The 11,745-nt window shown below is 41.4% G+C and overlaps 1 protein-coding gene across 1 annotated transcript; it reads left to right on the top strand.

Moving 5' to 3' along the window:
* Positions 1–1,085: 1,085 nt before the first annotated feature.
* Positions 1,086–2,865, top strand: LOC140994750 (uncharacterized). Its single transcript, XM_073464519.1, has 4 exons — positions 1,086–1,126; positions 1,538–1,651; positions 2,075–2,282; positions 2,392–2,865. The coding sequence occupies exons 1-4, from the start codon at positions 1,086–1,088 to the stop codon at positions 2,863–2,865; spliced, it is 837 nt and encodes a 278-aa protein (XP_073320620.1).
* The last annotated feature ends 8,880 nt before the right edge of the window (positions 2,866–11,745 follow it).

Genomic DNA, 11,745 nt, shown 5'->3' with positions numbered 1-11,745 from the left:
ATAATATATTTAAGTAATAAAGATGTTCAACCAACACAGATTTAACAGCATTCACACTTACAGTAAAGCCATTAACACTTAAACAGCTGAGAATAAAGTCCGCTAGCCAATGCTAACATACAATGCAAAACGCCATAGACAGGCTAACAAAACTAGCACAGTCACAGCGGCAAAAAGATAAAAGGGCCTCGATCTTACACAGGTTACAGTAACACACTTGTGTGTCTATGTTTGCACACACACACACGCACATGCACGCACGCACGCACGCACACACACACACGTCTATGTTTGCACACACGCACACGCACGCACGCACGCACGCACACACACACACACACAATTAATCATTGGACACTTCACTAATCTGGTTGAATTATGTAGGACAAATCTATCAGTCCACGTTATCCTGTTTAACAACTTTAAGATGCAGTTTTGCTTACCGTCACCGTTGTTGTCCACGAGCACAGCATGGTCCACATGTGTAGTTTTCTTTTTACTGGAAGTACCCGCTGTTGACTTCTTTCTCTTTCTCCCGACATTACCTGGATTTATCTCGGTATTTTGCGCATCGCCACTGGGAACACTGGTATCGGACATTTTACCAGACCGTGTCTTCATTCTTCGAAACCAATGCTAATGCGAGCTGCATGGATGTATTCTGGCGCGCTGCCGAGTGAGTGAAGGATGGGCGTGTCTGTCTAGGTTGTCAGTGGTGATGCGAGGTGATTGACAAGTTGACAACAACCAGCCCATATGGAGGAGGCCGGATGGCTCCTCCTCCAGCCCGTGAATACAATTATGATTGGCTTGTTTCACCCTCGTCACCCTCGACCAATTCAAACATAATCTGGCGGGAGCTATAGTCACAGAGACTCGGGAAGCTGCTTGTGTGATGTGTGTGGAAAGAACAGAGAATAAAATAAAATATAAATAATAAAATAATGCCTGGTTTAGCCACTGAGCTAAGAGAGCTTATTGAAGGCAGAACTAAATCTAAAAGAAGACACAGAGAAATAATCAAATGGATGCAGAAGAAAAGGCTTCTAAGAAGAAAGATGAGATGCCAAAAATGCAAACACAAGATGAAATTCAAGGAATCAGTTTGTGTGGACAACTATGCATGGTAAGTTTATTTTTATTGCATGAAATTACAACATAAAGGGTATTTTTGGTTCAGAATTCTAGTCAAAATGAAATCTATTTAATTGTGAGCTGATAAGAGTGCCAATATTTTAATTCATGTCAACATTTAATTCTAGAAATACACTACACTACTTAATACTAATCTACAAGATCACAACACGTCAAAATGTTGTGAGCTTATAGATCTGCTATTTTCAGAAAAAAAATACTGAAAACATTTCAACACTTTATTAACACACATTTTATGGGGGTTCCTGGCACAAAATATTTTCAGATGGGGTCCATGGCCAATTATTAATTTGGGGGTCCTTGACATGAAAATGTTTGAGAATCACTGCTCTAGCCACTACCCTGGCCTGTGTCATTCTTATCTTTATTTGTATATCTTCAGGGTTTGCAAACACCATAACCACAGAGGGAGGAAACTGAAGAGGTCAATTAGACACAAATCTATATTCAGCAATTCAAAGGTCTCCCTCTTCAACTGGATGCGCTTTGTGTACAGGTAAACTATGGCATAGGTATATGATTTTAGTCTGTCTAGGATGAAAAGTGAAATACTGTATAACTATGCTGTCATAAACAATAACTGGAGACTATGTAGCCTAGTAAAGCTTGTGATTACTACCTATGTTATGGAGCATATCTAGACTCATGATGATAACAGGTGCTTGGAGTTATTTCACTTTTGTGGTTTATTTTGCTAAAAGGTGTAATTTACAGCTGGAATTCTTAACAGTTTAATTATGGAAATATGTTTAATTGCTGTTACTGTGTTGGTCATTATGTATTGACAGAGCTCATTATTGCTGTTTTTGTCTACACATGGACAATTTTCATATCCTGGGGTGCAGTAGATGTAAACTTTGTGTATCAAACCAAAAAGATCAAAAGTGTGGTATAATAATTATTTGCCTTGTTCTATCAGATTTGCACAAGGCCTGCGTCTACGTCAAGTGGACATGATCAATGATGACATCTCTGGAAGCTCAGCAACCCTGTCCAAGATGGCTCAAAAGCTGCGAGATGTGTGCACTACAGCGATGGACAGATATCAGCAAGCAAGAGGCCAGTACATTGGGGGGCGGCAGCAGTTTGTCACCATTGATGAGAGCCACTTCAGACACAAAAGAAAGGCAAGCAGCAAGCACTATTATCTAGATACTAATGCAAATTACCATTGAATGACAGATTATTAATTTTGTTTAAAGAAGAATAATTCCTAATATTTTATGTTTTCAACAGTACGGACGGGGACGAATGGCTGGTGGCTGGAAGAGGAAGAAGTGGGTGTTTGGGATGCTAGGTGTGAACCGGAGAGGGAGGAGACATGCAAAGCCTGTTCTTCGCTTAGTCGAGAGAAGAAGAAGGAGAGATCTGGTGCCACTTATAGCTCACCATGTTAAAGTGGGATCTACAATAATAAGTGATGAGTGGCGGGCTTATCGCAATGCTTTACCTCAGCTAGGTTACACCCATTTCACTGTCAATCACAGTGTGTCATATGTCGATGCCCAAACAGGTGCACATACTCAGCACATAGAGAGGGCCTGGAGAACGGTCAAGGAAAATGTGTGGAGACTCAGGGGGAATCGTACAGAGGAGTTACTGGTAGACCATCTCAGAGTTATCGAATGGCATGAGTGGCTTGCCCGTAAGCATCGCAAAGGGCCGTTAGGACGGATAATCCATGACATTGCTGTGATGTATGGACATTAAATGTCCCTCTGAAATTCTGATTATCCGGTGTTTAGCACAAAAAGTGCCCAAACCTCATGGGTTTGTACTGTATACTGTTGTATACTGCTGTTCTGCCATGTGATGGCTCAGTATGTGTGTTTCTGTACATTAAACACAATGTTCAACATTTCATCTGTGGTGTTTCTTTGGTAAAATACAGTACACAGAAAAGCCTATGGGTGGAACAAGGTTGAGGTACAAAAATTTGATATTTTAAATATCACATAAAATTTCTGTACCTTGAACTTGTTCCACCCATTTGCTGTTCTACAAAGTTTCACTGGTATTAGTAGATGGTTAACAAACTATTAACAACTGATCTGTAAAGTGTGAGTTAATATATTAGTTATTATCTTATGTATGTAACTGGGACGTTATTCTAAAGTTGCAACTATTCCTCATTTATTAACAGTTAATACATGAGGAATAGTTGCAACTTTAGAATAACGTCCCAATAACATACATAAAATATTAACTGATACTTAACAAGTCATTAGTAAGTAATTCACTAATAGCTTGTTCATGATCTATTACTAATTTATAAGGTGTAGTTATAAATGATTAACATACAGTTAACAAGTCATTTATAACTCATTAACTAACAGCTTGTAGGTTATCTATTGGCTATCTATAAGGCACAGTTATACATCCTTAACAAATTGTTAACTGTTATTTAACAAGTCATTTATAACTGATTTACTAACAGTTTATTAGTGGTCTATTAACTATATATAAGGCATCGCTATAAATCCTTAACAAACACTTAACAAGTCATTAATAACTCATTAATTAACAGTTTACTAATGATCTATTAACTAGTTATAACGGATAGTTATTATAAAGTGTTACCAGAACTCCTCTCAGACCCTCAGTCTTAGGAGATCAACCAAAAATCACCCCCGTTCTCTGGTGTGTGTGTCTTCTTAAAGTCTATTCGCTCAGGCCCGCCTGTTTCTCTAATTATTTCCTTTTTGGGGAACTAAGGGCCCTTCTATCCTATTAGAAAAGGATGGGTCTGCATAACATCTCTCTCTCAAGGGAAAACGTGTACATGGAGGTGTGTGCGTTACTATGTTGATGTTAGTCTCTGTATACTTAAATGGAAATGTGTACATTAAATCAACCCTGAACCTCTTCCTATCCTTAGATGGAAATGTATACACTGAACCTCTGAATTCCTCAGTCCTTGGTGTGGGCCTCTTCCTTTAGCTATTCTCTGAAGCACACCACAGAACTAATGTGTTATTATCCTGAACATGAGATCTCTACATTGTCTTCTTCCCAAATATACTTAAAGGAAAGCATTTGATCCTGTCCCATCCTGTCCTGTCACTCAGAGCTCAGGAGGTATAAGAAACACTCAGACACTACATCACAATATACCACAGCCTGTCATGAGCTACTCCTTAAGAATTCCATGGCATTACAAGAATTAATTATTTTTTGTCTGATTATCTCCATTTTGTCTAGACTGACAGGATGTCAGTCGATGTTTGTACTGTATGTCTGTTTGTATGCCTGTATGCTGTCAGTGTTTGTATTATTGTATGTGGAACCCAGGAAGATTATCAACCTCAGAAGCTAATGGGGATCTGAATATAGAATAAAGAAGAATAAAAGATTCCATGGCAATAAGTGAGTTAATGGAAATATTGCATTTTACCTCTGATTACGAACACTTTTACCAGAGATGAAGCTTCAGTCCCACGAACAGAAAACATGAATCTCGCAATCTGTACATTTTCCACTCCCTGATCTCCTCTGACCCTGAAATTCACAGTTGACCAAAGCTCTGTCAAAGACATGCTCAACTAAAAGTATCATAGTATGAGCTAGTTTTACAAAGAAAATGCTTTATTCTATGAAATCACCTTAAAGGGACTCCGTGTCTTTGAGTTCCCTCAAGGAAGAAGCCAAAGGCTGTTGAGGCACGGTTGTTCGTTGAAGCATTCAAGTACATTACCTACACAAAACAAATCAAAAAACTTTAAAAACACAGCAGTTTAACACAATAGGTAATGTAGGTGAAATTATGAGTGTGTATTGTAAAAACATTTTTGAAAAAGTGGTATGAAAGAATTCCTGTTGCAAAAGAAAAAAGTAATCACAGCCATTACTGATTTGCAATGATTTGCAGCAAAAATAGGAGCATTGGATGTAGAGTCCTTGACACCAAAAATCATTTATTAGCTGCAGAACACTATATTGGCCACATGATGGCAATGCGAAGTCCATAACATCTGGGGCTCATTCAATTTTTTTGGACTGTCCTTAATACCTTTTTTGGGGGTTTCGAAGCATAAAAATAATGAAAAATAAAATAAAACATTTCTATTTTGCCATTAGAACATCAAAGCATCGAACGAAGCTTAAAATCATTTGGGTCAGCCCTAACGTCTTGCCAGCTGAAGGGAACAGGAGACGGCATAAAGCGAGCCTCATTAATTCAAACTCAGTACATGCCTGTGTGCTCAATTGAACCTGTCCACCAAGAGAAATGTGTATACATATATGTATGTGTATATATATATATATATATATATATATATATATATATATATATATATATATATATATACAGTCATGGAAAAAATTATTAGACCACCCTTGTTTTCTTCAATTTCTTGTTCATTTTAATGCCTGGTTCAACTAAAGGTACATTTGTTTGGACAAATATAATGATAACAACAAAAATAGCTCGTAAGAGTTTAATTTAAGAGCTGATATCTAGCCATTTTCCATGGTTTTCTTGATAGTAACCAAAATCACTTAAGTTCTTACATCAATAGCTATGGCACTGTACTGCCAAAAACACTGCTTTTAAGCATTCCATGTTTTCTTTTCTGTTTGCTTTAAACACATGATACACACAGGAGTTAGTACTTGATTGCGTAACCATTGTTTTTGATGACTGAAGCCATGCGTCTTGGCATGCTCTCCACCAGCTTCTGACATTGTTCTGCTGTCACAGCAGCCCATTCCTGTTGCACAAATTCAAACAAATTTGCTTTGTTTTTGGGCTTGTGGTTCTCCATTTTGAGTTTGATGATTTTCCATAGGTTTTCAACTGGATTCAGATCTGGTGATTGAGCAGGCCAAGGCATGGTGCGAATGTTGTGGTTCTCCATCCAGGCTTTAACTGACCTTGCTGTTTGGCAAGGGGCATTGTCTTGTTGGAAAATCCAGTCATTCGAGGCAGGAAAGAGTTTTCCAGCTGATGGAAGAAGACTGTTTTCAAGAGTAGCCCTGTACATGACCTGGTTCATTCGCCCTTCACACAATTGCATTTGCCCTGTTCCACTCATACTGAAACAACCCCAGATCATCACTGATCCACCCCCATGTTTTACTGTAGGGGCAAGACAGTCTGGTTTGTAGGCTTCTCCAGGCCTCCTCCTAACCAGTAAGTTAGCTGGAGTGGGCATCAACTCAAAATTGGATTCATCACTGAAGAGAACCTTAGCCCAATCATCAACAGTCCAATCCTTGTGATCCCTAGCAAAGAGTAACCGGGCCTTCCTGTGCCTTTCGTTGATGAAGGGCTTCTTCCGTGCTCTGTGTGACTTCAGACCAGCTTCAACAAGTCGGTTTCGAACTGTCCTTGCCGAACAAGTCACATTTCTCGACAGTGCCCACTCATTTTTAAGGTCCCTGGAGGTCTGACGACGATTCCTGACACAGGAACGGACGAGTGCACGGTCATCTCGTGGGGTAGAGAGACGTTTCCTGCCGCGGCCAGGTAGCAATTTGGTAGTGCCGTGTTCGGCTTGTTTTTTCTTGTTGTAATGAACAGCTGTCTTGGAGATCTTTAGTTTTTTTGCTACCTGTCTCTCACTCATGCCAATTTCCAGCAGTGCCAAGATGGCTGCCTTTGTGGCTTCACATAATTCTTTTGTTTTAGGCATTATGTGAGAGCTGACAACTTCTGAGTTGTGCTATGGCTTGAATGTAAGCAGGAAACCACTCTAAGCCTTTGCATGTGCAGTGCTGCTTATGACATGAAATGGCCTCTTATATACCCTGGGAATACAATTAAGCTTGAGAATGTCAAATAGGACATAAAGTATTATGTGATCAGCTGCATTTTTTGTCGTGTTCATTGTATTATACCTTTAGTGGTACCAGGTATTAAAATGAACAAGAAATTGAAGAAAACAAGGGTGGTCTAATAATTTTTTCCATGACTGTATATATATATATATATATATATATACATACATACACTGCCTGGCCAAAAAAAAAAGTTGGATTTAACTAAGCAAACAGGTAAGAGCCTCCTATTGGATAATTACTACATGGGTGATTATCCTTCAGCTGGAAACAAGTTATTTAACCCCAACTGATGCAATGAGTAGCTTCTAATTTCTTAAACAACCATGTCGAAAGACACATCCCGTGGTTGGGAAAAGATGTTAGTCTGTTTGAGAAGGGTCAAATCATTGGCATGCATCAAGCAGAGAAAATTTCTAAGGAGATTGCAGAAACTACTAAAATTGGGTTAAGAACTGTCCAAAGCATTATTAAAAACTGTAAGGATAGTGGGACTCTGGAGCAATGGAAGAAGGTCATGTGGTCTGATGAGTCCAGATTTACTCTGCTCCAGAGTAATTGGTAAGAAGAGAGGCAGATGAAGTGATGCACCCATCATGCCTAGTGCCTACTATACAAGCCTGTGGGGGCAGTGCTGTGATCTGGGGTTGCTGCAGTTGGGCAGGTCGAGGTTCAGCAACATTATGTGCCCAAAGAATGAGGTCAGCTGACTACCTGAATATACTGAATGACAAGGTTATTCCATCAATGGATTTTTTCTTCCCTGATGGCACGGGCATATTCCAAGATGACAATGCCAGGATTCATTGGGCTCAAATTGTGAAAGAGTGGTTCAGGGAGCATGAGACATCATTTTCAAACATGGATTGGCCACCACAGAGTCCAGACCTTAACCCCATTGAGAATCGAGAAGCGAGAGAGGCCCTCGCACAGAATAGGTCCTTCTCACAGTGCAGCCAAGACTGGCCAGTCTAGAGAGGATGCCAATAGAATCCACTCTATGCATTGAGGCAATCATTCTTGCCCACTGCACATGAATACCCATGGACAGCAACCTTCCCCTAACCATCCGGTAACCAGCAGTGGGCATGTCATTCTTTATGGCCACCACCACATTATCCAACTCCTCATCACTCATGGAGCTATAAAGCTCTGAAACAGACAGGCCAAAGTCTCTCATCCTCCTAAATATTGTGCGCTCAGAAACACCAAGCAGTTTGGCAATGCAGGGCAGTGAGAGGTTTGTCTGCAACATCTCAGCCAACTGCTCTCTGTCAATATCAAACCTCGGACGTCCTCTCAGACCAATTACAGATACCACTGCTGGATCTGGTGCTGTTAAATCCACATTTTGCCTGACAAGTCGAAAAACCTCCTGAAGAGCTTGGATAATAGCTTGGGGTAAGTCCACATGTCTTGCAAGTGCTTGCAGGAGGTACATTTCCTGGCGACACACAAACTCCATGAAATCCAGATCCAGTGGAGTTCGACTGAGAGCAACCTCAAATTTGGACAGGATTCGCTCAAGGATCTGACGTCTCAGAATATGCTGTGGAGAACAAAAAAGTGCACTTGAGGAAATGTCACATGTCAGACATCTATGGACTATTTTAAAAAGGCATATTCATTTTTGGGGGATAATTTTTTGTTTATAGGACAATTCCAGACAAATTCGACCTGGAGCTCTAATATTTTAGGTCTAAAAAAAGGAATGAGTAGCAATGAATGGTAGCGGACCGATCTTCGCTGTTTAGGCTGCTTACATCCCCAAAAACCACATTTTTTTCCACAGTGTCAGATGGCTATTCAAACATACACCGAGGGACTTGTTTACTTCAAGAAAGCGACATGTTTGTAAACAGAGCTGTAATACAAAGTCTCGCGAAGTCAACTCTGTCTGTGGAAAGACTTTATACTAGGCTATAAAACAATTCAATGGTGCAGCTCATGTATATTTGGTGTGAATGCTGACACAGCTATAGAAACCGCTCAACTATCAAAATGTTCAGCTTTTTAAGCTCTTTCAGCCTTATACTTTTCAGCCTTTTAGCTTTTCAGTTCAGTTCAGTTCAGTTCATTCAGCTTTTTCAAAAAAAAATTTAATATGGAAGCAAATGGGAAAATCTTAAAATCCTCTTCAAAACTCATCCACTTTCAACCTCTTCTTGTCCCTCATACTTTGAGCTACAGACACCATTATACTTTCTCCAATTTACAAGACTTTGAACTATTAACTATATAACCCTAACCCCGAAATCACTTCAGCCTTCAGCATTCACACTGCATTTTCGCAGGAAAATTTTTCTAGTTACAAAATGTTATCGGACTGAATGGATCAATTTCTGAATCAGCCTACCATTTTTCAGCCGCTCCGTGATTCAGCGGCGGCTGTCAATTCTGGACCGTTCCCTCTCATATTTTAAACTAGTAAAATAAAATATCTCTTACGTGAGGCGTTTCCACAGCCATTTCATAGGAGCCGCTGAAAGGGGTATGCAACTGGAAGAAACAGAATCTCTACTAACCATACACTGTATGCTACCAAAGTCCTCTGATGCTAATAACGTTACCAAAGATACTACCGTCTTTGACATTACTTGACCGCCTGATCTGAGAAGCGCATGCGTGAATTTGTCCGCTGTCTTCTTTATTTTTAATGGCGGTTCGGCATCCAGCTTATTGGTGCATTACCGCCACCTTCTGTTCTGGAGTGTGAATCAGACAATAGACTTACAATCTACCGAATAATAATGTTTGATGGCTTAACCACTAGAACAATCTTAATGTTAGCAATGTCACAATGTCAATTTTTAAAAATTGTATTTCTATGGTTTGTTTTACTGTTCGATATAGTAGTAATTTGAAAATTAACAACTGGTGGGGAAAAAAGTAAGAGTCTAAAATACCACACTGTTTTCTCAGTGAAACCTGCAATTAGTGGAGTATGAAAATAAAGAGTAACACTTGGAGATGGACAAGTCAATACTGATTGAATAATGATGACATCCTCAGATAAAGCATTCGGCCGATAGTCGAACCTCGGATTCAGGAGGAACAATGCGGTTTTCGTCCTGGCCGTGGAACACTGGACCAGCTCTATACCCTCAGCAGGGTGCTGGAGGGTTCATGGGAGTTTGCCCAACCAGTCCACATGTGTTTTGTGGACTTGGAGAAGGCATTCGACCGTGTCCCTCGTGGCATTCTGTGGGGGGTGCTTCGGGAGTACGGGGTCGAGGGCCCTCTACTAAGGGCTGTACGGTCCCTGTACGACCGGAGCAGGAGCTTGGTTCGCATTGCCGGCAGTAAGTCAGACCTGTTTCCAGTACATGTTGGACTCCGGCAGGGCTGCCCTTTGTCACCGGTTCTGTTCATTATTTTTATGGACAGAATTTCTAGGCGCAGTCATGGGCCGGAGGGGATCTGGTTCGGGAGCCACCGGATTTCATCTCTGCTTTTTGCAGATGATGTTGTCTTGTTGGCTCCTTCGAGCCGGGACCTCCAGCATGTTCTGGGGCGGTTTGCAGCCGAGTGTGAAGCAGTTGGGATGAGAATCAGCACCTCCAAGTCTGAGGCCATGGTTCTCGACCGGAAAAAGGTGGCTTGTTCCCTCCAGGTTGGGGGAGAGTTCCTGCCTCAAGTGGAGGAGTTTAAGTATCTCGGGGTCTTGTTCACGAGTGAGGGAAGGATGGAGCGTGAGATTGACAGGCGGATCGGTGCGGCGGCCGCAGTAATGCGGTCGTTGTATCGGTCTGTCGTGGTGAAGAGAGAGCTGAGCCGAAAGGCGAAGCTCTCGATTTACCGGTCAGTCTACGTTCCTACCCTCACCTATGGTCATGAACTTTGGGTCATGACCGAAAGAATAAGATCCCGGATACAAGCGGCCGAAATGAGTTTCCTCCGCAGGGTGGCAGGGCGCTCCCTTAGAGATAGGGTGAGGAGCTCTGTCACGCGGGAGGAGCTCGGAGTAGAACCGCTGCTCCTCCACATCGAGAGGAGTCAGCTGAGGTGGCTCGGGCATCTGTATCGGATGCCCCCTGGACGCCTCCCTCGGGAGGTGTTCCAGGCATGCCCCACCGGGAGGAAGAGACCCCGAGGAAGACCCAGGACACGCTGGAGTGACTATGTCACCCGGCTGACCTGGGAACGCCTTGGGATCCTCCCGGAGGAGCTGGAGGAAGTGTCCGGGGAGAGGGAAGTCTGGGTATCCCTGCTCAGGCAGCTGCCCCCGCGACCCGGCCCCGGATAAGCGGAAGATAATGGATGGATGGATGGATGGATGGATAAAGCATTCTTAAATGGCGGAGTTCATATCACCCCTCTCATAGTTATTCGTTAAAAAAATAAATTGCCCTTCAGAGATTGGGCACATCCTCAAGCTTACAGTGAGGGTGATGAAGTTAAAGATCTGAGAGTAGGTTACTATCAAATGTATTGTAGATACCTTGCTGTCATATGCACATGTCACTAGGCCTTGGTTACTGTGCGTTTTTTTCTGGATATTAGCGTTCCTTTCTCATGGTGAACACATAAACTATATACATGATACAGTGCCAGTCAACAATTTGGACACACCTATTCATGGGCTTTTCTTTACATTATACCATTGACTACCTTTTAGAATAATAAAATATATTCAAAAAATCTGATAGAGAGACTTAACTTTTTTATTATTGTTCTCAAATTTATAGGAACATTCTCTTCTCTTCTTGAACACAGACAAGATTTATACATGGTTGCTCTCAAGGCAGAACCGATTTCTCAAAAACCTCATTAAGGAGTAATAGACTAGTTTGACAGAAAACTCATTTA

This window comes from Pagrus major, chromosome 4 (assembly GCF_040436345.1).
Source record: "Pagrus major chromosome 4, Pma_NU_1.0".
Lineage (NCBI taxonomy): Eukaryota > Metazoa > Chordata > Actinopteri > Spariformes > Sparidae > Pagrus > Pagrus major.
Note: the sequence above shows the minus strand (reverse complement) of the source record. Positions and strands in the feature narration are given on the sequence as shown.